Source organism: Drosophila guanche, unplaced genomic scaffold (genome assembly GCF_900245975.1).
Source record: "Drosophila guanche unplaced genomic scaffold, DGUA_6, whole genome shotgun sequence".
Lineage (NCBI taxonomy): Eukaryota > Metazoa > Arthropoda > Insecta > Diptera > Drosophilidae > Drosophila > Drosophila guanche.
Window position 1 is genome coordinate 7528463 of NW_022995746.1, and position 27920 is coordinate 7556382.

The following is a 27920-nucleotide window of genomic DNA, read 5'->3' on the forward strand; positions in this document are numbered from 1 at the left end:
CATTTATGGCAGCTTAAACACTTAAACAGCACAAAACAGACACCACACAGAGAAGGGCTAAAGCTAAAGCTAAAGATACAGCGCAGAAGAACAGCACAAAAATATTGCACAAAACAAATCAAAAGAGCACCCACAGAAGAACACCGAAAACATACACAAAAATACACGCACACACCGAAAAACACACTCACGAAAATTGCTTCAGAAATTTGCCGAGCAAACAGAAACAACTTTTGTGGGAGATTCTCGTGGCGCGGGTGGCGGATTTCAATTTCGAATTGGCTGCATTTCACGGTTCTGTTACATATCACACCTACTTCACACACCCATCATTCCATCAGCCCATTCCCGTTACCCCTCCGACAGACCGCATCCATCGGCACCACACGAGAGATGCTTGTACGTGAATGATACCAGATGATAAAAAGCTAATCATAAAGCACCTGGCTTTATTGTTGTTACGGGGATGTTACCTTTTTCTTGTCAGTGATCCACAAAATTCTCTCTCAGCCACTGATACCAAACAGATTTATGGTTGTGCCAATGCCGTTGCCGTTGCAGATGCGATGCCGAATCCGAGTCGAATGCACAGATGCCGAATGAAGAATGCGCGTTGTTTGCGTGAACAATTTTCAAATGGAAATGCCGCCGGTCACTCACTCGGTTGTAACGTTCTCGACGCGCACATGAATGAATTGGAACTGAACGAACGCGAGCGAGCGAGCAAGCACACGAGTCCGAGCCCCAAAATGAGAGCACGCCCCAAGAAGAAAGACGCCGACGACGACGGCAGCAACGACGCGCTGCCGGTCGCCGCCGGTAGCAGCAGCAGCCAGAGAGCTTCACAGCAACGTCGCGTCGCGAGGGGAACTCAATGTGGGGGCGCATGTAAAAAGGAAGAGTGAAAAGAGAGTGGGCGTGACACAGTGCCAAAGACAACAGCAACAACACAAGTGCGCGCTCAAAAAGTGAATGAGTGAAAACGAAAGCAGTGCAGAGCGGTTCGTACGGCAGAGCCTCAATTGGCGAAGCAGTTCATGAGGGAATCCCCAAGAAAAGTAATGATTGAAGGAAAGCCCTAAGCCAGAACAAATTACTATGAATAAAAATCAATTGAACTAATGAATTAAATAATTATTTCAATGATATTTTCTTTCCCTCTGTTAAAACTATTTCTTTTCACTCTTTCATTTCCAACTATTGGCAGACTTTTCTGCAATTTTAATTGAACAATCATTACGTGTAGTCCAACACACACACACACCCACTTGCCACACAAAACGCACAAATTGCAAACACACAAACCAATTAAATGCCATGGGAAATGAATTAAAATGGCATTGGATAAACACAGAATAATGTACATGTCGTTAGGTTTCGGTTTTATTCGCATCGGATGCGTGTGTGTAATTAAAATTTTAAATGAGATTCTGTTCAGTGTTAAGTTAATTTGTTTAAGTTAATTTAATAGAAAGGAAAATGTATATGTTGTGACTGGAAATATAAACTATTGCAGGAAGATGTGTATCAGGACTCTGAAGCACAACATACAGCTAAAGAGATCCCAAAAGAACGCCACAATTTCCACCACAATTAATTCTCCCATCCCCACGATTACCCACATTTTTCTCTCCAAACTCCAATTAATAAGCAGAATTTTAATCAGCATTTTTCACACAAGAAGTTTATGTAATAAACGTTTACAAAATCACATTTGGCATCGATCCTCTCTACACGATCTTGTTGTTGGTTTTTTTTTTTGGTATCAAAGGCCGAATTGTTCAACAAATTAAATAGCAACTCTTGCAACTAGTGTAAAAGCTAATGAATTAAATTAAAATTAGGCACTGTCGTTTGTTTGTTTTGTGTAGCTTTTGTGGGGAACTATTCTAGCTGAAGAAGTAGATCGAATCGAGTACGTTGCTCAGCTCAAAGTCACCCTTTTGGGGCAGTTGCTTCAAGGTGCGATTCAGCTGGCGCTTGGAGAGATCCTCCGTAGAGCCATCGTTGGTAAAGTCGCTGCAAAAGAAAATAGAATATAAATAATGGCGAGAAATATTTATAGCGGGTCGAAATTCACTTGTCTTTAAAGCTGTAAGTGTGACGCATAAACTCCGAGAGTTGCTCGAGTATTGGCTGCGAGTGCAGGGCCACAAACTGCTCGCGGCAGCTGCGATTCAGCTCAGGCACGGTGCACGCATGCGTCCAGAAGCAATCGTGCACGGAGACAAAGGTAATGCCCTGCCGCTCGCAGTGCAGCGACGTGAGCATCATGTGCGACGAGTCCAGCGAGTGAATAAAGTTGGGCGGAAAGGCGTTCTTTTGCTTCAGGATGTTCGGACGCTCATACATGTCCATGGACATGTTGGCATTAACCCTCAGTCCGGTGCGGGAAGTGTGTTTGATCTCCTGCCGATTGTATGGCTGCACCACGGGCAGTCCCAGCGGTGTGATCCACTCAACGTTCTGGCTGCACACGCCCGAAATGAGACGCGCACACTCGGTGAACCAGTCTTGGATCTCTCGCGTCGAGGTGAACATCTCGCGCAGACTCTCGAATGTTTTGGTCGTGAGGTAAGTGGATGCCGGCCACACCCAATCCTTGGGGAAGTCATCAATGTCCTTCAGCTGTCTCGCTATTTGCAGCCGCGCACCGTAGCGAGTGACACCATAGACCGTGGTCATCACCGTCTGTTTGATCACCTTGCGGCGCACGAAGCCAGCGAGTGCCTCCGCCACATGCAGTCCATTTTGTGCATCAGTTTTCCGACTGCGTTCCACCAGCGTGGCCACAGCGCTGTACACATCCTGTGGTATGGCGGAAGGTGAGAGGTTCACGCTGTGGGCACCCGCCTTGTCGCGACCCAAGGCCGCATAATGCTGCAGTCCATTGCAGGAGCCATCCTGATGGATGGGAAAGCGACTCATGTAGGCGGCTGGATCCGGCGAACGATGCACATTGGCAATCTCCATGCAGCAGCCCAGCGTTTGCCAGGGCGTATCCGACTTGGCCCACCACATGCGACCGGTGAGCGGATTATCCGCAGAGTCTAGAATATCCTCCATGATCTCCTCCGCATACAGCAGACGCTCACGCACCGAGTCGCGCTTCTTGAGGCCCGTCAGATTGATGCAGTGCAGCTTGAGCCAGCTAAAACCATCCACGCCCAACGGTTGTGCTTGGTCAAAGATGAGCATGGAGCGAGCGAGATCCGAGCCCAAATGATTGAGATGCGGCGGCACGGGATAGACGCGGCCACGAAAGTCCATGTTGTGCGGCAGCCAAAAGACTTTGTCGCGGTACTGCAAGGGAAAATCGGAGCTATATAAACACAGAACTATCTGCTAAGGATAAAGCCACTCACATGTTGCGCCAGGGATAATCTATAGAGCGCATCACACCACAGACTGTACATCTCCGCCTTCTTCCTGCGATGTCCGAGCTTCTCGCGAAATTGTTTGGCCAAATCCGCATTGGAGATGCCGCTGCCCTCGCTATTTTTCGGTATGCTCGGCAGCGGTGGCAGTGAGCTCGGGGGCTGTGGCACATCCAGCTTGACATTGCCACCATTCTGAAACACCTCAACGATGACATCCAGCAGCTGCGTGTTCACGCGCCACGGCACGCTGGCCAGTTGGTTGAGCGAATCCAGCGCGGGGTAGAGATGCTGTGGATTTGCCGCCCTTATGCGATCCCATTGCTGTATGGCCTGGTGGGGCAGCCGAATCAGTTCGGATTTGTTCAGCAGATAGCCGCCATTGTGTGGTGTGCTCCAGGGTTGCGGCGGACACAGCATTGGCACCAGATTCGAGTCAAAGGTGAGCGTCTGCTGGCGTGAGGCGCGCAGCAATCGGGAGAGCACTGGATGCGGCTTCACCTCCTCCTTGACGAGGCGTCCCTGGTTGCGGAAGAGCGTGTAGAAGGCGGGCAGCAGATTCTGTGTGGCGGTCTTGGATTTACTCTTCTGTCGCATTATGTGCGGATCGATTTTGATGTCGCGCATCAGAATGTTGTACAGGAAACGACCAACGCCCGCCAGCACATTCGTGGGCCAAGGCACCTCTGGCAGATCCATGCTGGGTCCAGTCTCACGCTGCTCGTGCACCAGTCGCTGCCACGCCTGACGCGAGTTGTCTTGGCTCTTGCCACTGTCCCAGAGGTCACAATACGAGCTGTAGATCTCGCCAATCTTCTCCAGCGTGCCGTTGTGCTTCTTCTGTTCGATTTGATAGCGTTGCTGCACCTTTTCGCCGAGTTCCTTGTACAGCTGCCCCACCGTGGGACTGAATGTCTCCGAGCCTTCCGCCAGTTTGTACAGCTCCTTGATGAGTATGTCCGCAAAGTGCGAGGAGTCCAAGGCTTTCAGATATGTGTAATAGTTCATGTAGCCATGCGGCTTGAAGCGCACTTGAGCGCGCAACGTGTTGAGGTCCCGCACAATGGCCGTGGAGATTTGTTTGCGCCAACTCTGCTCCAGTTCCTTGAGTCTTTCGCGCTGTAAAGGCATGAAAATTGTAGCGGAAATCCATAGAAATCTTCTCTGTACTTACGCATTTCTCGGAGTTGGCAAACTCTTTGGTTTTTTCGATGGATTTTATGGTTATGCAGCCATCTAGCTCCACTTTCAGCTGCTCTCTGGCCAGCTGCTCCAGCTGCTCCTTGCTATACCCCCGCTTTGAGTTCATTATGGCATAGTCTGCAGTCTCCTTTGTCTCATTCAAATGATTCAGCAGCTCATTGTCGTAGCTCAGCTGCGGCGGCACGTAAACAGGCGTGAAATCTGGACGTATGCGACGTATGGCATCCAAGGCAATGTCACGCTGATCGGCCACAAACTTGGACTTGTCCATAATCTGATTCAAGGTGAAGCCTTCAGCCTCCGCTTGGGCTATGTACTGTCTGAGGATCTGCTCGTTCTCTGCGTCTGGCTCTAAGCGACCCAAACATTCGAAGATGGCCGCATAAGTTTGCTCATTGAAGTTCAAGCCATCCTCCTCGAGCAGCTTAAAGGTGTCCTCAAAGCGTTCAAACGAACCCTTTCCCGCATAGCCATGCAGGAGGATGTTGTACAGGTCAATGGTGAGCAGTCCCTCGGTTAGCCGCGGACTCGTGCTCTTCTTGATGCGACTGCGATAGGCAATGATGGTGGACAGCGCGCGACTCAGCATGTTGGCGGAGACACAGACATTCAGATAGGTGTGCAGATTGATTTGCAATGCGCGCTGCCTGCCCAGACGCTCCTGTTCCTCATTTACATGATATTTGGACTTGAATCTGGCAAAAACGAAGGGGAAGAAAACTTTAAGTGAATGTTTAAAGTGGGTTTTGGGCAGCTTGCGCCTACCTCTTCTTGGACTTTGCTGTCACTGCATTGGCATTGGGCACCACCACCGCTGTCACAGCGGGTTTCCCCTTGTCCAAAGGATTGATGTAGGGTTCTATGGCCTCAAAGGGATCCACCGATTCCAGTTCCTCCACTTGCTTGGCTGCAGCGAGGCTAAAGGGAGCACAAGAAAACGTTTAACATTTCCTTACCCATTCCTTACCCACTCCTGCCCTGGACTCACCCGAACTCCGCTTCCTGTTGCTCATTTCCCATGCTCTCAATGATGTCCCGAAAGTTGTGAAAACTCTTCAGAATATTCTGCACCTCTTCGGGATTCGCTATGATCTGTTTGGTGTACTCATCCTTGCCAAAGAACAGCATGGGTCGATCGTCGTAGATGCCAGACTCCATAATGGAACCATCCAACGCTTCCATGTCGATTTTTTGATACTCCACGGGCTGCCGTTGGGCCGCTGACTCCAGGCTGCCTTTGCTGCTCTTCTTCAGGCCGCGTTTCTCCTCCCGCGCACGCTTTTCCAGTATTTGCTGCTGGGTTTTCTGTATGAACTCGGCGAGCTTCTTGGACTTGAGGCGCTTGACGCGTGACTTGCGCTCGCTGGCGGTGAGCTCAGTGACTGGAAGGTGGGAAAATATTTGTTCAAATTTCAATTTTGTCCGCTTTTTGTGGCCTAAACTTACCCTCCAGCAGCTCCACATACTTGGCATAGCGTGGCTTGCGCACGCGCTTCTTCTTGCCCTGCGCCTGGGCATCCGTCTGTGTCGGTGCTGTGGTCTGTGGCCGTGTGAATGGCGTGGCAGTGACTGTAATGCAAGGAATGCAAAATAATTGAGTGTCTTAGCCGCAGCACATGTTATTCGTTTACTCACTGGCCGGCATTTGGCGGTATAGCATTTGATAATACTGCTGATAATGTACGAAATTCTGCGACGCAGAACTACCGCCGCAATCGCAGCATGCCGTTGTGGTGGCCGCTGTCGGTGGAACTCGGAGCACCTTGTGCATGGCCGCGGCACGATTTGCGCTTAGCAAACGATACATTTTGGTTTGTTGCTGCTACGTGTTGAGCACAAAACAGTTGACACTCGTGTAACGCATTCAATTCATGCAGTTTTCCACAATTTTCACACAGTATAATTGCATAATAGACAACAGAAACTAGACCAAAATGTTGTTCCTCGCCTTCACGTGCGGCCGCTGAACAGCTGACGGGCAGAAATATACTTAAATATACCAAAAATATACTGAGAAGAAAATCGAAACTTAACCCGTTCAGCACCGCAATATTTCAACAGGTGAACACGTTGGGGTAAACTGCGGAAAACAGAATTATGTATATGTATGTGCTCCTTGTAGCCGCATCATCCTTTTACCTACAACAAAAACTCGATTGAGTTATCTCTCACTTGAACTGCGCTATAATATATCAACTTCCACAATGCTCATGCATTAGTTTAAATACTGGCGGGCAATGGGTTAATCTTCGTCTGCCCATAAACAGTAATCAAATTCCTCGATTTTGGTGTTCGGCCTAATTTAACTAGCAAACTTAGACTCTCAGATCTAAATATAAAACTTAATCCGATTGACATATCGATTTCCCGCAAGACTGGCTAGTTTTAAGTACTGTCGTCTAGTTGGATTGTTCACAAAATTAGATTTAAACTGAAAAGTCGCCTCCACGAGGATTTGTTTTCCAACACTGAGTCACAACAACTGCGATGGTACTCCCACCCTGGTTAAACACTTTGAATTGTTTGCTGTTGCTTTTCCCGTTACAATCCAAACACAATTTGATAAAAAAATGCCACCAAAACGTCAAACGAGCACGCGCAAAAGCGTAAAATCGCTAGAATCTGATGCCTCCGCCCATCCAGAGCCGCCAAATGTGTTTTTGTATATTCAACTGGCAGGGATAAGCCTCAAGAGCCTGCCCGTCACGATCCATCCGCTGGAGTTGCACTTACAGCAGGGCGACAGTTTGATCATCAAGTGTGCGGAGCAACACAACACTGACGGCATTATACGGCAGAGCGAGTTCGATGCAAGGCCCACATTTACGTTGATCTTTCAGCAGGACAATTTGGAGCGCATTAACCATGCGGCCGACAATCCGCTGCTCATTCGATTGTACATGCGCCAGAGCGAGTCATCGGAGCAGCAGGAGGAGGAAGACGAGGAGGAGGAGGAGGAGCCTGACAAGGGGTTTTCAGCGTCAAGCAGTTTGGAGCCCGCTGACTCTGAGCGTGACGAAATAAATTTCTACCCCGTGAAGGAGCAGCTGATGCTGCTTTGCGTTGGCTATTTGGATATGATTAAGCTGTTTGGACATCATCGCAGCATGATCAAGGAGTCTCTCTACCTCTACCCACTGCCCAATGTGCCCAGCGAGCAGCGCACCACCGTGCACACCGAGTGGGACCTCTACACACTGCTGCCCATTGCCAAGGAGTTGACTTTCACCAACATGGCCTTCATAACCTTTGAATCGATTTATAATCTGAAGGATGAGTACCTGCTGGATGTGTCCTCCATGTGGGTACGGATTAGCTTTCGCTCGAAGCAGCCCAATGAGCGGAAGGAGCACCAAATGATTCCCCTTTGTGAGTTTGTGGACCTGGAACAAGCCTGCATAGGCAAGCAGTACTTGTACCACGTGTTTGAGTCCTTTCGCAAGACCATTCCAGAGTACAGGACAACCGGCCTGAAGTCCACCATGGAGGTGGAGATGCACAAAATCTTCTCGCAGCTGTCCCTGTCCGAGGGCATGGAGGTGGACTTTGGTATGATTGACATTGCTTTTGATGAGGCAATCGTGTGCAATGGCTTCCATCGCTACATACTCACCAAGGACCTGTCGGATAAGCTCTCCAATGCCATAATCTATCAGCAGTATGACTTGGCAGTGGAGGTTTTTCAAGGGAACTCCCAGCGGGTGTTTTATGGCATACTAGATCCATCCATAATGGTTTTTCCAGGCGGTAAGCAAACACTTCTCAGTGGAACTTCTTCTCAAACTTTCCTTTTCCAGTTCAAACCATGCGCTTTGCCGTCAAACTGGACTACGTGGGCAAGCGCAAGTCCCGCCAAGCCAAGCGACATACCGTCGTCAGCATTCAAAGTCATCGCAGTTTCAAAAGCGAAACCTCACCCATTATGCCCACATTTGCCATTGTCAAGCTGTGCCTGCTCGCGCCCATCAGCGCCATTTATCAGGAGTTGAAAGTCTTCCGCAAGAGTTTCATCAGCCAAAATCGTTTGCTCTTCTGCGAACAGTCGTACAAGGAGCCCAAGCCGCTCGATCTACCGGAGATACAACGCGAATCTTATGCACGCTTTGACAAGTTTATATGCGAAACGATTGCCTATATTGTGAACCAGAATGTCAAAGCGTTGGAGGATCGCAAGCCGCACTTTTGTTGCGATATTAATAATCTGACAAATATACTGCTGAAACTGGTGGGCAGCGATTTTAATACGCGCACACCCACCAAAACAAATGTGGAGTTTAAGGTGTGTAAAGATCAACTCTAAGAGTATCATTTAAGAGTTTTTTCTTGCCCCCTAGAACCTCTGCACCGCGGCCTACAATGAGCTGGAGCATCGCATCTATCGAATAATGAACAAAGTCGAAGCGGAGGGCTTTGAGAATTTCGTTGTGCATCCTCAAATTAAAATGGATGAAATTATTGATCATTTGAATGCGATCAAGCTGCTGCATGCTGTCAAGGATGATCGCATGGCCAAGTTTGTGCTGGAGAAGGTAAAGTTATTCGTGAGATTTGGGTGATTCGGGAAAGTTAACACACAGAGAAGTGAGTGTCGGCAATTGATTCACGGTTTCAGACTCACCCAAAACCAATTGTGGCTGCTCTTGCACTCATTTATAATAATTTTCCATGATGCACACATCAAAACCTTGGAAAAATGAGTCCCAAAACATTCGTCAACAACTGTTCCCCCATTCCTTTGTCATTAATCTCCCCCCACGTCACTTTTGCCACCTTCTTTTTATTGATCAAACGTTTCCTAAAAAGCTTACAAATGATTCACGAACATTTTGCTTGCTAATTTGATTAGAGCTTCCCTTCCCTTCCCTTCCCTTTCCGGTTATCAGTTATGAATCGTAACAGAAACGGAAGTAAGCGTTCGATCATTGATAAAAGTGACTATAATTGAGTGTTTTTTAGGCCGAAATTCATTGACTAAAGCTGAAAAATTACTTAGTGTAAAGACCTGCCTTAACTCGCTTTCTTTTGCACTTTTTTTTTGCAGGCTACCAAGGAAAAATCCAACGATGAAAGATTGAATTTCTTTATGGTCATTGAGCACATGGAACGTTTGGAATATGCGGAGGCCAAAGCTTTTTTCAGCTCGCATAGCTTTCGGGTGCCCGAGAGTTATGAATATTTTGCGTGAGTTTTGTATGAATATCTGATCAAACCTGCCTGACATCACCTACCCTTCCGCAGCGACTGGATCAAGCTCTACATCAGCTACGTGGACACTCGCGAGGATCCTCAATCAGCAGCCAACAGCACCGAGTGCCTGATGCGCAGTCTCATACGTTTCTCGAAAGCAAATCCCTTACAGCAGGATGGCTGGATCTTGCTCTACTGCTACTATAAAAAATTCAACTACGAGCCAGGCTGTTCCTATGCCCGCTGGCATTTCGAGGAGCAGCTCAAGCAGGGCCGCTCGGGCTCATCCACCGCACCCTACAGCTTATGGGGCATCTTCTTGAGCATTTATCCAGAGTTCAACACAACACGCGGCACAATATTCTTTGAGGTTTTTCGCATATTCGTGCGTTTGGGGCTGTATGAATTTGCTCAAGTTGTCTTCGCGGTGGTGGAGAATCAATGCTCTGAGGCGAATCGTTATATGATCAACACACAGCTGAAAACATTGCTCAAACAATTGGATGAGAAGTTTGTTGTGCGCTCATTTAGCCACGGATATGATGAGAAAATGGTGGGTACAGCGACTCCCCATCCTTTACTCTCTCTGCTAATATTTTCCCTACTCTTCCGCAGGCCGCTTTGAACGCCCAAGTCAATGGCAATGTGGAGTATTATCGTGGGAATTTTGAGCAGGCTGCCAGCTTCTATGCCCTCACCCTGCAGCTTCCTGTTATGGATGAGAATGAGCGAGATTATTTTGTGGTTAGCAAACTTCGTTTGGGTTACATTGCCTACGAAACGGGCGACTACCAAAAGGTCATTGATTCGCTCAACTTTCCATACATTGGCAAGCTGCTGCCCATGGTCTCCAGCTACCTGATGGGCAAAGCCTACTACAAGCTGAACCAACTCGAGTTGGCTTTGGCGTGTTTTGTCAGCTGCACCAAGCTGCAGAATCATGTGCCCAGCATTTGGGGTTTCCTGGCGCTCATCAACCTTCGTTTGGGTGAGAACTATAAGGCTTTGGAGTGCTGGAAATATGCCAAGATTGTGGGTACATGCAGCGCTTGTCCAAGCTGAAATTTAAGCTGTGTTTTCTCCCCCCAGGATCCGCTTGTCGCCATCGATGATGAGATGATCTTTGAGGAGCTGTCAGCCATTGACTGCGACTCCATTGACTTGTACATCGATGTGCCCTGCCAATGCAGCGAGGAATCCCTTGGGGACAAAGAACGCTGAGTCCATGAGTCGCCTTTTTGTGTATTTTATATTCATATATCTGTGAAAAAGTTTCCTCTCTGCTGGCTTGGCACCAATTCTGATTAAAGTGGGTGGAAGGTCGGTCCTCATTTGTAGTTGTTTAGCCATCGCCGTGCAGCTTGTTGACACAAGGTAATGAGAGAGACAGGATAGCCGCAATTTGCTTACACAAGACACACAGATACACACCCACACAGAAGGATGGACAGTTGCATTTTTTCTATGCTTTTTATAGCCTACTTTGGTGGCTGGCTGCCTTCAGTCTGCAGCCAAGCATGTCGCATGGCGGAGGTGTTGGCGGGGTCTTTGCCGCCGCTGCGCTTAAGGACTTGGGTGAGAAGCCAGCGGCTAGCGTGGCCAGCAGCACAGCGTTGGCTATCCGAAACTCCACGATTATAGCACATCGCTTGAGCATTTATTTGCCGCAGCTATTGCTGCCATCGAGGGATCCACAGAAGGTGCGTAGGGAGACCTCTTCGATACCCATAATAATTCTCTGTTATTTCTTCTTCAGCTCATCACCGAAATCAACTGCAGCGTGGCACAGTTCCGAGAGCTTTTGATCTTCATTGGGCAGTCGCGTGACTCGCCGGAGTTGCGCGAGAAGATACGAAAGTTGAGACGCAGCTGCCTGGATGCTTGCAAGCACACGGCACACCTGATTACCCCACAGCCACGTCACTGTCTGGGCAGTCCCAGTGAGCGCATGCACCTCACATTGCTCTACAATCTCTCTCAGTTGTTCCATCACGAGCTGGTCAAGAGTCATCGTTTGATACAGTTGGTGCCGCTCGATATGACCGAATATTATGGCAAGTTTTTGCTGCCAAGTTTTCTGTGTTTTAAATTTTGCTTCCCCCTGCAGCTCCTTCCCGCACCGCACCCTCAAATCTGGGCAATGTCATTAGTCAAATTTTGTTGTGCAAGCAAATCAATCCGGACTTTCAGCAGGAGGAACTATGCAGCATTGCCAAGGACTTACAGGAGCTGAGCGAGCTGCTGGATGAGCTGCAGGCGCACATGCCATTGCAGGACCCAACGCCTGAGGTGGAGTACGTGCAGACCAAGAAATGTGAGTGCTGTCAAGAGGTTTACTCAGCTCCCCCCTTGTTGATAAACTTCTCTTGCAGCTGGCACTAGCTTGGTGTCCCTCAATACACCCATTTGGTATGTGCGCCAGCGTCGCCGCAGCTGCAAGAGTCGCAGTCGCAGTCTCTGCTGTTGCCTCAACTCATCACATGGCAAAAGTTATTAAGCGGAAATGATAGCTTATAGTGCAACAAACAGTCCCCAGTTACTTCCACAGATAAGATTCTAGCATTTAGAAGGCCAAAGTTCTTGGAATAGTCCCTCCAGCGAGTAGCGAGTAATCTAGACACAACAAGTGTAATTGCTGCAGCAACTACGATTGCTACGAGGCAGTGGTAGTGATAAAAACTGCCTTTCCAGAAACGTTAATAAAGCCAAAGTGGGACACCAACAGCGTTGCCCCCAAGGCACAATAACAAACGATTAATGATCAAAACCAGAAATGCTTACAAAACGAGATCGGAGTGGAGTGGAGTGGAGTGGAGACACATAATGATGAAATCTGAAAGCTGCTGCAACAAAGGGCGATAAATTTTGCTCGTGAAATCAGGCTAAATCCCCCAAAAACCCTTTTGTAATGTTCGTCATATATTTTTCGCGTTAACCCGCAGTGTCAGATTGTTTGCTGTGGAACTTAGCGGCACGCCCAGCTGCTGGTTTGATTAGATTTGTGGCTTACAAGTCACTCGGGAGATGATGACTTGGCGCCACAAATGGCAACTAATTCTCGGCAAGATGATAATGGATAGAGGGAGGCGGCCTGGCAACAGTTGGAGAATAAACCAAACAGAAGGAGTTTTGTTTTTTCGATTTTTTCGCATAGCTTAAGTATGTTTTCATTTTAATTTTAAAAAATATGCCTTTGTCTTTTTACACACAAACATATCTCTACATTAAAAATATATCTAAATATATATTCATATGTGTATATATTGTATGCTGTTTGACATATATATAAGGTATATAATGTATATATAGTTGGTAGTTATTGTATATATATTTAGTTACTTTAGGTGTAAACTTCTTCTAGATGTGTGTCATATGGATTTTCACAGAAAATCTTCAACTTTTGTTTTGAGTAATGCTTCTTTTTCTGTTAGTTGTTTCCCATGTGCGTTGTTTTGTTCTACTTTTTTTCTATGTTGTTTTGCTGTACGCTTTCGCTTTTCCCCTTGGGCGAGAGAGAGAGAGTGGGTGTGAGGGAGCGAGAGAGTTACTTGAGTTTGAGCATTAAATGGAAGCTAAGATTCTTTTATTTTCTTTTGTTTCGTTACGGAATGCACCATCAATATTTGGGGTTTCTTTTGATTTCCTTTGATTTGTGCCTCGTACCACAAAAGCAACAACAAAACAATCTCTCGATTGGCTCTATTCTCGCTGCTGCTCTCGCTACTCTTCTTGCTTCTGTGTGTTTTCTGTATACAATGTATTATTATCCCAACGCTATCAACACTAGTTACAGATTTAGTTAGCTGTAGCTATACATAGACATTAGTTTGTTGCTACTTCTTATTAAATTCACTATTTGTTCACGTTTCTTTCTGGCCCTAATATCACCGTTATCACTGCCTTTTGCCGAAAGAACTTGGCTTAAAAAGTCTAAGCAGAAAGAAGAAGTCTTTTCCTGGTGCTGGTCATGTGTGCGCAAAAGAAACGTTTAACAAAAGAACTTAGCTAATCACACAACGAAGAAACCGAACAAAGTACAACAAAGAAGTAATAATCATAGAAATGAAAATGAACAGAGAATTCTCAAACGCGACAGCAACAATAAAAAAAACCTAACAACTAAAAAGCTTAGCAATTAAGCCCTAAATTACGGGTGAGAGACGGTGTGTGGTGGTGGTGTGTGGAGGTGGAACCACGGCGCCCAACAATGGTGCCGGTGCCGCGGGGCTGCCTTCAGCTAACTGCTATCTGGATGAATGAGTGTGTGCGGGTGTGTCTTAGTTGGTTTAGGCGGTGCTGCTGCAGTCTGGCTGTTATTGGAGGAACTCTGTTGGCTCTAGGTGCGAGCACTTTTGCTCGCCGATGAGGTGGACAGCTGTTCCAGACGGGAGCACAGCTCCTGGGCCAAACGCAACTGATTCGCCGCAGCGGCAGCACACGATGTGCCAGCGCCAGCACCAACAACGGGCATTTGGACGCCAGATCCGGCCTCCGGATAGCTAATGCACACGCCCACCCAGCGGGCTTGACTGCAGGCATGGGACTGCAAAAGAGAAAGAGAGAGTCTGTTAGTTGATTGCTTATTTTTTAGTGGAATTCATTTACTACTCACCATGGCAAAATCACGTTTCCACTGTACACCGCACTGGCCGTCACACAGGGGGCAGGGACGCTCCAGGCTGTAGCCACCGCACTCGCTGCAATCCAACGAGACGTGGTCATCTGTCCAGGAAACGCCGCAGGTGAAGCAGGAGCCCATATGCTGTCGCAACTCCTCAATGGTCATCACATTGTCCATGCTAATCTCCAGGGGACTTCCCACTAGATCTGGCAACGATGCGGACAAACCAAGATTGTGATGCCTAAAACAACGAGAGAAGAGAGAGGGAGGGAAATTCGTGATTAGCTCAGAGTCATGACAAATCGTCAGGCAGCCGTGACCTTGCTTGGTGGGTGGCGGTGGAGGTGGCAGGCGCTAGCAGGCGTGATTATGATAATGAGTAGCGTGGTGTGGGACGCAGAGAGAGAGAGAGATTGTGGATGATTGAACCAAATAGCAACTGTACACAGACGACAGCGACGCCGGCGAGACTTTCGCTCGATCATGTGAGCGGCATGACGGCGGCAAGTTGCTTTTGTTTTTTTTCGGTAGCGACAAAAGATAATGGCTACCAATACAAAGGTGTGACTACTACGATTGCGACTAATGCTGCTGCTGCTGCTGCCCCTCTTTCATTAATGGGCCAAAGTCGTGGCCATAAATATATACTGCAGGTGTTGCTATTTCCATTGTTGTATTTGTACTCTGCACCCTAACCGGCGGGCGACTGTGTGTGCATGATAAGATTGCAAAAAAAATCATGAATGAGTAGTAGCCCCAACCTTACATTTGGCTGGCCTCTGGCCAGGGCCCTGACATTGTTTACACATAAAATTGGCTAAAATACGCATAAAATAAATACGATGAAAACGGAAACGCTATTCCAGCAATACAAAATGAATCAGTGTGTATGGAGATGATCGTGTCTTGTGTCTATATTTATATACTTACGATAGGGGACTGCAAATGTCGGCGATCTGGGGACCATGTACGCTGGCAATCGACATATTGGATGCTGCTGTTGGCACTGCAATGGAAAGAAGTAGAAGAAAACAAATCAATACAAAAGTTCAACAATTGTAACAAGGTGAGATCGTGTGGGGGTCATTCTGCAGGTAAATACACCCCGAACAGACACAGCCACAACCCGAAGGTAAACGAGCTTGTCGTGCAGGTGCGTGTGCGTGTGTGCCCGTGTGTGCGCGTGTGAAATACTTGAAATGTCAGAGGCAAGACTTGCAATGACAGTTTTCAATTCAAGCACAACTGTACCAACACAACTGTACCTTCTTGTCTTCTTGTATACATTCAAATATTGATCAAATACAAATCGAACGACATTCTTGGCTTAAAAATTAACAACTATTGAGCCATAGGAGTGGGGTTTGGGCATTGGTGTGGGTTATGCATGGAGCAGGGGGCTAAAAACCGCTAAAATCCGGTTAAAAGCACCATAAACAGAAAACGGAGGCCGCAGATCTGTGTTGTTGAGTGCGTCATCCGATGTATAGTTTCAATTGCTTTGGATATGGGGGCGCCGCACAATTAAACAACTTTAATGTGCGAATTATTTGGAATTGCACGAAATATTGTGTTGTGTTGGTGTGCGGCAAGGGCTGGGTGTAGTAAAAACTTGTCTACGATTTTGGCAAAGTTGCAAAAAAAACATACAATATATGCAGAGAGAGAGATCCTCCACCTCCGCCTGCTCAGGCACTGACTGCCGCCTGCGTCTGGCCTGGCAGCATCATAAATTTATTTTGCGTTGTTAAGCGGCGACCATCCGTGTTCTATATATAACTTTGGATCGTATGTGAAAGTATAATCAAGAGGCGAATGGTGGGCTAAAATTAAAACGCCCCAAAAGCCAACATGCAACATGTGCAACAGAGGAGAAGACAGAGGGCGGAAGAAGCAGAGGCCGAGGCAAGGCAAGGCAAATCGAGGCCTGGTGCAACTGGTTCATGCACTCGCTAACTGCAATTTCGCCTGGGTTTGCGTGCCAGCTAATGCTGCGGCGACAAAACGTCGCAAAAAAAAAAACGAAAATTGCTGTAATTTATCCGAACGAATGCGGCAGCCATGCCATGCTATGTATCTCTGGCGGCTCTGACACTCGGCCCCTTGCCTCTTTGCCACGGCACAACTAGTTGCATTTAATTTGATTTTATTTATTTATAGAAGGGCACTCACACAGGCGCATAAAAAAACAGGCAGACGGACAGACACGACACATAGATATACATAGATATACAGCTACAAACGAGAGATGAATGTACGAAAGCGGGAGAGGGTCGGGGGTCTGGGGTCTGCTGTTCGTTGTTGTTGATTTATTTTGGGCACGGAAATACTTACATTTGTTGTATTTTTACAAAAATTGTTGAACGCTTGTTCTGTTTTTTATTTATTCTGCGCTATTAATAAATCCAAATTGGGATTTTAGTCGCAGTTGTTGTTTTGTTTTGTCTTGTTGTTTGTTTTTTGTTGTAGTTTTGTATTGTTGTCTTGGCCTTGCGTAAGCCACAACAAATCAAATTATCTTTTATAATTGCTTGTAAACGAGCAGTAACCGTTTTAGGTATTGTTTTGTGTTTTTTAAAGTAACTTTTCACACGCGATGTTGACAGTTAACTTGTGGAAATGCAATGCAATTATTATTCGGTATTCAGTTGTTCATCGAGTTGATATCCAAACAATAACGAAAGTTTTTTATACAGCGCACTTTTATAGTTGGGCTTCCGCTGAGACAAACGGAATTGATTTTTTCTGGAAAGCCAAAGACCAAGTGGCATGCACGACCGAAGCGGTGGAATCGAATGAACGCGCTGGCCTGACTTCGCCTCGCTTTTATAGCCCAACACTCACTTTGCTGAGAGAGCGCACAGCGGGCGTGAGAGAGAGAGAGCGAGCGCACCGCGCGCAAAGTGATATTGCGGATGACAAAGCAAAGCTAACGAACTGAACTTGCCAAGCTTCTCACATACAACGAAACCAAACACAGACACACACGCATGCACACACTCATCAAATTCGTAATAAACGGTATGTCAGCAGGGGGGGGGGGGTGTTAAATCACAGCAAAATTCCAAAAACAAAAGTCAGATGCTGACCAAATTAGCGGTAGTTGGCAACAGAGGAGAGCGGCAAGCAAGCAAGCAAGTGTGTGTGTGTGAGAGGAGATAACAAAGCAAAACAGAGAGAGATAGAGAGCGAGCGAAGTCAAACGGCAAGGGGGAATACACTTACAGCCTTACATATCTGCTGCATTTTTACACCCTATATGCCACCTTCCACTGCATTATCAGAGATACTCTTACATGGAAGTACCAACGTACCGGACGGACACTAGTACATTGACTAAATGTAATCGCCGCCGGGGTTCTTGACGTAGAAAAGACAGCGGAACAGCAACAGCTTGGCAACCGTCAGAGCGAGCGAAGCACCCTCGTCGACCCGTCAACGGACGCATTTCATTTGAATAACAAATCATTTATTCTTTGACAGGTAGAGCGCCGGACAAGGGCAGGGACCACGTACCATCGTACAGTGGACAGGAATGAGCAGGTGGTAAATAAACTAAATAGAGATGTATAGAGCGAGCGGGCACGGGTGCGGTGCAAAAACCGTTCGGTACAGGTAAACCCACCCATCTTGTTTCTTTGGAAATCGCGAGCAAGAGAGAGCGAGAGAGAGCATGTCGCTCATAAACATGTTTTACGCTTATCAATTTACCCTAATCTTATCATTTGGGACCTACGGGGGGAGTGGTTCAAGCGCGTGGCAGACTTCCCCAGCGTTTTTTCCACTTTAGGCTTGCAAAGTGTAACGGTTAAACTTCTCATTATATACGATCCAAGGCAATTCCACCGACAGAATGGAAATTTTTTCGCTAACGTTGGCATGCTAATAGGAGACAAGAAAAAAATTCGCATTTTGCCAAGTGCCGCAACAGAGTAAGAGAGTCGCGCGTCGCCTCGCATGGTGGAAGCTCAAATTTCGCCAGACAAACGAAAAGGGAGCACAGCACCCAAAGCCGAAAGCTCCAAGCCCTGAACCCCCGGCCGCACCGAACACAAACCGAACCCAAAAAGCAAAGCGAGATCCCCAAGGCGACCCTCGTACAAATTAATGCAATTTCAGCGTCGGCAATTTGTGACGATGTGAAACCCAACCGACGGTCAACCATAAAAACTACATGCCGACTATACTATGTAGCACACACACATGCATATGCATGTGTACGTGTAGCATATATTATAAACAATTAATGTTTATTTAGAAAGCAAGAACGGCAACCATCCCCTTGACCGTCACATGCCCCCTCCGACGGTAGCGTCTCGATCGGCTCGTTCCATGAGGAAGCCCTCGGAACCGGGGCACACTTTTGCGACTGGCATTCAACTCTGCAGTCCACGGCGCAATTTCATGCAGGGGGAAGAGACGAGGATGGAGCTGAAATCGAGGGACCATTGTCATTTGAGAAGGTCGCACGGCAATTGTGCTTTGGGACATACTCTCACCTCATCTCATCTGGTCTCATCTCGGACGTAATTGCGTCAGAAAACGTGGAGGATATTAGTCCGAAAATAACAATATTTAAACAGTATTTTGCCAACCTTTTGAAAACTTATTAAGAGCCACACGATTGCAGCTCGTGCTTGTGTGTATTTTTATACTCTTCCTGAAGACACCTCAAAAGCGAGGCAGAGAGGGAGACAGTTTCCGCCCCATTGTCAAGTCTTCCTGCTAAAAATATATCCCCCAGACCATACTCCAGTCTATTTATTACAATACATTTCGAAACCGGATGATCTACTTATATGACAAAAAAGATTGCTATATTTTAGGTATCTTATCGCTTGATTTACAAGTCTGCCGTGGCGCTATATCAATCTTTCTAATAGATTGGATATCATAAATATCTTTTTATTGCGCGCAATTCCTAAATTATTTATTATATTGAAAACTTTCAAACAGATATTCCGGCATAGCAAAATGTTTATTTATAATGCGGTCAAATGGTGTTGTAGGATTTTCTATATTTTTATATTCTTTATATAAAAAAAAACCCAGAATAGCGATGCAAATATGTATAAATATATTTTCCAGTTTAATTCCAAGCTGATAATGTGGGGCTACTGAGGGGTTTCCCTGTCGGACTGTATACTTCGAATATTTGGGGATTTTTTATTGATCCTGAAATTTGTAGGTGACTTTTTTTTTGGTATAGTTATCTATTTTATGGAATTTTAAGGCCTTCAGTTTTTTATAGAATAATGTTCATAGAGTTGCAGCTCTGTAGTTATCTCTTCAGAAAGTGGATAGAAAGTAGGTTAGTTCCATGTAAAATGCCACAAAAAACAAAAGAAATGTGCCATACTCTCTTTCCAATCGCTACTCTTCCTACTTGTAAAAACAACTTTAACTAAGCAAATGATTTGCCACTTGATCAATCAACACTCTACCAGCAACAATACGTAATGCATTTATCAGTCAGTCTTTGCAACTGCCATTAAGCCCACACAAATTAGGGTATTCAAGTTGCCGTTGTGCAAATATAGTTTGTTTTTTGCTGCTGTTTGCCAATATATAACTGAGATGGAATTGTGCATAAATACAGTACAATATGACCAATAACAATGTACCATTATTGCGTTTTCAAGTGCTACTTAAAGACATGCGCTTCCTCTTTGGCACTGCCATTGAGAGCCAATGGTGGCTCTAATGGTGGCTCCAATGTTGGCTCTCAGACCGGCAGTGGCTCTGTTTTTTTGTGCCGCAGCTACGCAAATAAAGCTGCTCCTGAACGTGCGACTGACTGTGCGGGGAGTTTGTATCTGTTAATTGTTGTGATGGCTGGTGTGTAAATAACAACATCGCTGGATGGATTGTCCATATACTCGTACCAATCAAATGCAAAAAACAAAAGGCGACCCCCAGGTGCTGACGTCAATTGCTGTGCGAGAGCAAATCAGGAACCAGCAGCTCAGCTTTTTGTTTTGAATTTGAGACACATTAAGGCCAACTCGACCAACTCGACCAACTCGACCAACTCTGATGATCATAAGACTGTTTTGTGGGCGTGTGATTCATTTGAGGAGATTTATGGGTGGAATCTACAGCCCCATATAATGTGTAGCGCCGCACGCTGATCTGCTGCTCATCATCATTATCATTATCATATCATATCATGATCCAGCAGCCAGCAGCCTCACATGGCAATGCTAATGAGTTGTGGCTCAAATAGCGACACAAAAACTCGTTTCGCGGGATTCCCTCGCACCCAAAAAAACAAACTGATTTTCGGAATTTCAACCTGCCTGGGCTCTGTACTATGGAAAGCGTTTACTTAATTAATGGGGGAAAAGTACTCAGTACTCAGTACGTAAGTATTTGTGGGTAAACTGTCAAAATGGGGCGTGGCTCGTCTCGTCTCGTCTGTCGGCAGATTATTCCATTCCATTCGAACGAAAGTGAGTTCAAAGCTTTGCGGCATTTTGTTCTATAATCGCAGATAAGTGCACTAAGTGCTCTCTGTGGGAAGTCTGAGAGATTTACGTGTTCTCAGGCCCAAACTGTTGACAAGGGCAATTAGAAGCGCGAGAAGCCGTACGACTGACCCTCAACTTTGGCCTCTCCCGCCACATTTCCCATGCAAATGTTTTTTGTAAGAGTTCCGGCCAGAGGAATTTACATACTGACGACTGATAAAATGATAGGCTGCTGCCTCTATAAATAGGTCTATGACTTGTTATCTCAGCCCTTGGACATTGTAGTAGATCAATGGAGTTACGTATGACTGATATGGGCCTGAGGCCCTGCCCCTGACTGAAAGGGAGGTTACAGCAGGTGGTGGCTTATATTTACTCTTATTGCATGACCCCCACCCGCTGGGCAATGTCATTTACTTGGGAGGGGAAACTGAATTGCATTCGTCACAGCAGCAATCTGTGTAACACGATCGTCAGCTATGATGAGTCGATCAGACTGAGATTCCATATTTACTTCCCATATTTTAAGGTACATATTAACATTTAATTGGAAGCGCATTAATATTAATAAAAACTTGTTCTATTCTATTCGGGAAGTTCGTTTCCACGAGTTTTAGTAGATCTCGTTCTATTGTGTATCACGATGACAGACACGAGTCATGACAGATGTTTTGGGATGATAAAAGTCCCACCGCAAAACCAGATTAACATTTGCGAGCTGCCTTGCCAATGGATTAAAGTACAAGCACTAGATAATAAAAATAATAATATGAGCATATAATCCATATCTTAGAAGCCTTGGTTAAAGCAATTCCTAGTTGCGAATAACTGTCATAAAAAGTGAGCCAACACAATGGAAAACTTCCTCATACGCACAGTAAAGATTCCATATAGAATTTGAGATTATCAAAGCAACACAAAACAATCAATCAATGGGCTAATAAAAACATAAAGTGCTCACACTTCTAACACGAGGAATCCCACGAAATGTGTTACGAATAAAACTTTAAAATGCCATTTAATAACGCTTTCTCTTGAGCTAACATTTTGTGGATCCAACTGTTCAAAGACTGACTTAAGTTTTTGGCAAACAGAGATGTGAGCAAAACTCACGTAGTTTTTGTCCACTTTGAACCAATACCAACAAACATGAACTTCCCGTACAATTAAAGTCGTATTTCCCATCTAAAATCTAACAGGGAATCGTAATAGCAATACACTTATTTGAATGTCAGACAAAATTAGTGGGAAAAAGAGAATTAAAGTGCCTGTACTTATGGGAAACTTTTTTGTGGGAAGTCAGAACCTAGAATTACCAGACTGATCGATAGTGGAATATTTTTGCATTGGAATTTCTGATGCAAAACCTAAACCAAACCCAGTGATCGCTGGTCCAAGGTATTTTTTTGTTGCTATTCTATTTCCACCGCAATCTCATGAATATGGCGCAAAATCGTGGTTTTTGCAAAAATCCCATTCCAAGGCAAAGTGCGCAATGAAAATCAAAACTAGAACAGACCGGAGCAAGGGAGAGAGAGCGAACAGCAGTGTGCCCAGTGCCCAATGGGGTACGACTGGGTACAGAGGGAATTTTGTGGTTTTGCCTAGGCGTGCGTGCAATTAACACTTGTGGAAGTATGGAAGGAACATCTAATTAGCGATTTGCATAATGCAAGGGTTGGCTAATTACACGTGACAAGTGAGAGAGAGAGAGAGAGAATTCAGTTTAATCTGGTTTGTTGCCCGCCATTTGTTCAATGAATTCATCAAAATGAAGTGAGTTCATTAGTTGCTTGATTTTTAGCATACTTCTAGCTAATAAAATAACTAGTTTGTTTAATTAACTGCTGTCCTAAATGTGTTCATTCAAGATTTTTGATTATAAATGTTTAGAAAATGTCGCCAGAAAGGAGAAACGTGCTGAAGATGGAACCTGAAAGCTGAATTAAGTTAGGCTCCACCTCTACTCGAACCACTTGTTTGCGGTGCTAATGGGAATTTACAGCAAGTTTTGTGTCAATAAAGTGGTGCGACCAACTAAATGACGTCGCAACTCTTGGCATCTTCGTAATCATCGCATTTGAATATCTTCATCATGATCGTGAGCAGCCGAAGTGCAAGAGCATAAGGAAAAGTGCAACAACAGCAGCAGCGTCAGAGCAGTGAGAGAAAAACGTCAGCAACAGCGACAACAGAATCAACAAGAGAGCAAGCTCAAGCCAAGGGTCGAGCTTTTGATACTGTCGAAACCATGTGGTGACTAAATGATGGTAAATACACATGTAGCTGCAACGGTTAACATCGACAACTATTCTCGTAGTTATGGTAATCCGATTATAGCACTTACTCTTCAAGATTCTGCTTGTATTTTAAATTTTTTTATTTGTTTTCCCCCATACATTTTGCAAACATCTGTTCAAACTATATACAACCTTTATGTATAGGGTATAATAACATCTCTGTTAGATTTGCGTCCGTATGAAACATTTGCCCAATGTAAACAGACGCGCACGCGAGCGAGAGCGTGAGAGAGCAATGGAAGTACGTTGACATTTACCGGTTTAAACCGATTACTACCCGTTGAACGGTGTCGTTGTTGTCACTGCCATTCGGTTCTCTCTGTCTCTCTCACTCTCTCTATGTGTGTGTTAAAATTGTAAATTAATAAAAGGAATAAAGAACAATGAATGAATGAAACGGAATTGGAATTGAAATCAATCCTCTAAAGAGCACACAAACACAATTGTAGAGGTAGTGTCGGGCCTCTTCTCAGTTGCAGCCAAGACACGTTCCAGTGCAAAGCGGCGCCAACCGCTGACGCTGACGATTTGCACACTCGCTCACACACGTCGGGTTACGTTACCGCTACGTTGCGTTACGCTATGGCTATGCAATGGATTAACGAAGAGGTTATAACCAGATGCGACCTAAGCAAATCGGTTAAGAGTCGTTCTATAGCTGCCATAAACTGATGTCACCTCGAGTCTGGATACACTTTGGCTTTCCCAGAGAAATGTTATTGATATTTGACTTCTATAGAAATGAGATGTGAATTCAGTGGGAGCTTATAGTTCGAGAGAACTGAGATTAAAGTTGATCCCAAGAGTACACAGAGGGAATGTTACTTCCGAAAAAATAATACTAATTTAATTCCTTTAATTGCCAGACTCCAGACTGGGAATTTAGAGGCTTTCCATCACGCCACCGAAATGACAGCTGGCGGCGGCGTGGTGGCGTCTGTCCCGATCCCGATTCCTCTGTACCTGAATTCCAGCCACAGCCACACGTCTCCGCCGCCCTATCGCTTTTCTATGTCATGTTCCAGTGGAGGGGCTGCTGGCTGCTGCGCAATAAGAGGCGAGGCGGTAGGGGGTTGGCGGTACTTATCAGCCAGAGACGAGACGAGAGGGGCCACCACTCCATACAAATTAAACAAGGCGCGAATGGGCTGCGCGTGGCGTTCCGTATGGTCTCGACTATAATGAGCATGGGAACATAAAAACAGACAGACACTGCAGGGAGGAGGCAGCGGTAGCACGGCGCATTGCGAAATCCAAAACGGACTTTATTTTTAAAATACAACAAAAAACAACAAAACTGTCACTACGTTTGTCGCTTCAATAAGCATTTTTGTGTGAAAGCGAAAATGTTTATGCAATCAGCTTTATGCATTTTACATGGGAGCTTCGAGCTGAAAGCTACTACTGTTTGGATTCTGAGTGCATCACAGAGAGCGGTGTACCGACAGCTCCATTCAAAAGTTGTATATTTAATATTAAGTAAGAGTGCGCTGAGGATGAGTCAATGCGGGGGAACAGTGCGGCTAGATAAGGTGGAGGAGTGATCAGTTAAGATAAGACAACAATTCCACGACATCCATTACGATAAGTGATATAATGTACTACGACAATATCTTAGAAAATGACTCATGGGAATCTCTAAAGGAAAACGAAACTAATTTCACTTGTTTCTAAAAGCGGATAAATCATTCTGAACTTGTTCAATTGATCTGAAACGTAATGAACTTATGTGCACAGACAGATTTTGATTCCGAGGTCCAATTGAACCCAGAATTCATATGCGCAACTCTAGCCACGCGAAGCACTTTGCAAATGGTCTGATGCAATACGGTAATCATCTGAAAGTAGACAGAGGTTCTCATGATCCATCGCATATATGCGTTGATGAAGATGATTGTGGGGGGCGCTCTGGAAAGGGGTTGCATAAGTGGGAATGTCGTTACGCGTTGCTTTATTTCCTTTAGTTCCTCAATGAAGCTATAGATTGGGTTGGCAAGTAGTTTCCTTTACCAATTTTGGCATTATATCCTGCTCATGGTCATGGTCGCACCACACCACCTTTAATGAGCGACACGTGCCGCGCCTCCTTAATATTATGCACGCATAAAAAACAGCTCACGCTAGTCATAAACCAATTGTTATTGTGTTCCAAAAAATAATGCATAATAATAAAAATATTCCACTCTCATGAAATGACATCGTGCTGCGGACCTTATCCCCAAAACGATTACTAATATTTGCCCATTCTTTTGGCACCCACTCCGCCATGATACACAAACAGAGGGCAAACGCGAGAGAGGCCTGTCCAGTTCGATCCGGGACTGGTGCTGAGAGTCACATGATAAACGCGTGAATTTCGCAAATTCTTGCTGACAAGCGAAACGTGTGAATAGGCCCGACTCGCACGCTTCGCTTCGCTTATAAGGCGGCTAATCAGATCGCAGATAAACAAGCAGACAAAACAATTAGTTAAACGATATTGGGGCGAGAGACAGTTTTTTTTCAGTAGCACGTAAATGATGGATGGACATGGGATGGGACGTTGGGATGTTCGATGGATATTGTTTCTAAAAACGGACCCAAATTGGTCTAAATTTATGGCGAATCGATTTAAAGACAGAGTGCGGCTGCCGCAGCCATTGTCAAGACTTAATATAACTTGTATAATTGATGGCCGTATTGCTATTTGGCATTATATACAGCCATTATCAGGCCACGAAGTGCTCTGCCACTCAGCGATAAAGTAGACTATGGCCCGGCAATTGGCATTAATAAAAGTGTACAGCGGTTTCCGCTCGATCCGACACAAGCCTAATGCCTTGCACTGCCCGGCCCGGCCCTGCATTCCTGCCTGAAGTGGGACAAACAAAGGGGCCAATCCAGAGACATCTATTGGATTGCTGACTGCCAAGTGGGAAAACCGCACGGTTGATAAGCCACTGCAGCTGCTGATGCAAAGGTGCAAAGGTTTGGACATGGCAAACTCAAAAAAACAGAAAGTTTTTTCCCGACGAACTAGTTCAGGGGTTTGGCGCCCGCCTCCCTTGCCTTAGCTAATCGTAAATAACAGAGATTACACTGATGTCTAGACTATAAATACAGTGGTGGGAGCTAATTATAGCCATATATTTACCTATAAAATTCAAATTACTCAGCGCAACGGCACAGCTGCTGGTGGCGGTTGTCAGCTTATCAATAACGGACGTGCCAACGCCGCCGGTCATGTTACAAAAGTCCGGATCATCCACGTCAAAGATGATGCCGTCTTCCCACTCGGTGACAATGTGCGAGGACCTCGACTGTTGCTGCACCAGGGAATGGTTGCTAGTGGTGGTACGATTTACCTCCCTGCCGCTGTTGCTATTGCTTCTGCTCCTGTTGTTGTTGTAGCTGTTATTGCCAAACGAGTTGTTGTTGCCGCTGCCCGTTTTCATCTGTTGGCCAAGAGAGTTTGCAATTAATGAGAAGAACAATGGAATGATGGGTGTACGTGATGCTATGCAAATGCCAAACGTCACACGTGGCGCATATGCAAGCAGAAAGCTATGGCATGGCCAATATTAAAGCAGTGGATTTGACGGAGGGAGGGTAATGCAGATGATGATGATGGTAATGTGGTGTCGGTTGGCAGGAGGCACAGCTGTTGCTGCAGCTCATATTGACACACACACACACTGATACAAACTCAAGCAGATTGTTGCAACACCTTTGTCAGCAAAATATGCAAAAATCAATAGATGCAGATGCATTATTTAGGTGAAGGCTGCATTGTTGTGTATTTTGCGTGGGTGCTCTGTTTGTGTGTGCGCTGCGTGGGTGCACAGTGTATGTGTGTTTGGTTTTTGTTTGGCGCTTTCCATGTGTGCACTTGCCCTGCTCCTTGTGTAGGTGTTTTTGCGGGAATTTGCTAATAATGGCATTAACCATGCCTTTAACTTACGTTTCTCAATGCAACTGCAGCGCGAGAATGTCTAATAATTGTAGTTGTAAATTAGAAGTGCCAACAGCAAGATTTTAAGTTAAATTTTCAATTTATTAGCAAAATAGCTGGCAAGCAGTGTGACCGCGGACTTATCGACAAAATATACAGTGTGACCATATTAGATATACCGAAATGTAAGGTAAATACATGTTTTCTACATTACAACAACATACATATTTATGAAGTAGCTTTTGAGAACATAAGCTGTTTTTGGGATAAAAATGGGATAAAAAAGTCCAAGACTTGGTCCATTCCCATTGAATTCCATTCTCACTTACGTATTTTACAGTTGGCAACATAACTTTGATGGGCCAGACACATGCTGCGAAAAGTTAGCAGCACTCTTCACTTTGGCACACAATAAGAGACAGTTAATACCCTTGGAGGGATGGATATCCTCGAATTGAGGACATTTTGGAAATTCAGACTCCAATTTATGCAAAAACATTCCATCTGTATTGGGAAGTCACAGATTATGGATACCAAGAATGTGTCTAGATACATAGAAAACATATGAAAAGGCTAAAAGCCTGCTAATATTTAAAAGCAGCTGGTAAAATGGAATTTTAATATTAAGTATACCAAATAGGGTATACTCTGTCCGTACTATACAATACTATCGGTTGGCCAGCAACAAATTGTCAAGTCACGCAACATTCCATTCCCACCCACGTAACTTCTAAAGCTAATTTTTTGGGTTGACCTTTTAAGTTTTAACCTTATTTTGCAATCAATCCAATAAAGATAAGTCATGAAATTTATACAACCTTGTAGGGAATT

General features: G+C 45.4%; 4 protein-coding genes across 5 annotated transcripts; 2 read left to right on the forward strand and 2 right to left on the reverse strand.

Moving 5' to 3' along the window:
* Positions 1 to 1640: 1640 nt before the first annotated feature.
* LOC117582517 (DNA-directed RNA polymerase, mitochondrial) lies at positions 1641 to 6548 on the reverse strand. The gene is made up of 8 exons (XM_034270314.1): positions 6216 to 6548; positions 6027 to 6149; positions 5569 to 5962; positions 5346 to 5498; positions 4552 to 5275; positions 3366 to 4496; positions 2081 to 3303; positions 1641 to 2019 (listed from the first exon to the last, which is right to left on the reverse strand). Exons 1-8 carry the CDS (start codon positions 6385 to 6387, stop codon positions 1890 to 1892), a joined length of 4050 nt encoding a protein of 1349 aa, XP_034126205.1. The 5' UTR covers positions 6388 to 6548; the 3' UTR covers positions 1641 to 1889.
* Positions 6549 to 7099: 551 nt separating this feature from the next.
* Positions 7100 to 11116, forward strand: LOC117582518. The gene is made up of 7 exons (XM_034270315.1): positions 7100 to 8327; positions 8378 to 8859; positions 8915 to 9109; positions 9622 to 9761; positions 9819 to 10320; positions 10383 to 10799; positions 10857 to 11116. Exons 1-7 carry the CDS (start codon positions 7151 to 7153, stop codon positions 10986 to 10988), a joined length of 3045 nt encoding a protein of 1014 aa, XP_034126206.1. The 5' UTR covers positions 7100 to 7150; the 3' UTR covers positions 10989 to 11116.
* Positions 11117 to 11248: 132 nt separating this feature from the next.
* Positions 11249 to 12962, forward strand: LOC117582523. Its single transcript, XM_034270321.1, has 4 exons — positions 11249 to 11467; positions 11524 to 11821; positions 11875 to 12081; positions 12140 to 12962. The coding sequence occupies exons 1-4, from the start codon at positions 11285 to 11287 to the stop codon at positions 12262 to 12264; spliced, it is 813 nt and encodes a 270-aa protein (XP_034126212.1). The 5' UTR covers positions 11249 to 11284; the 3' UTR covers positions 12265 to 12962.
* On the reverse strand, positions 11301 to 26570 carry LOC117582521 (protein pinocchio). Of its 2 annotated transcripts, XM_034270319.1 has the most exons (6): positions 26292 to 26570; positions 15319 to 15394; positions 14380 to 14629; positions 14103 to 14310; positions 13964 to 13973; positions 11301 to 11313 (listed from the first exon to the last, which is right to left on the reverse strand). In XM_034270319.1, exons 1-4 carry the CDS (start codon positions 26380 to 26382, stop codon positions 14104 to 14106), a joined length of 624 nt encoding a protein of 207 aa, XP_034126210.1. In that variant the 5' UTR covers positions 26383 to 26570; the 3' UTR covers positions 11301 to 11313; positions 13964 to 13973; position 14103. The 2 variants fall into 2 exon arrangements, with proteins under 2 accessions (XP_034126210.1, XP_034126211.1); XM_034270320.1 differs by lacking the exons at positions 11301 to 11313; positions 26292 to 26570 and adding an exon at positions 16723 to 17184 and having other exon boundaries at positions 13334 to 14310.
* Between the last annotated feature and the right edge of the window lie 1350 nt (positions 26571 to 27920).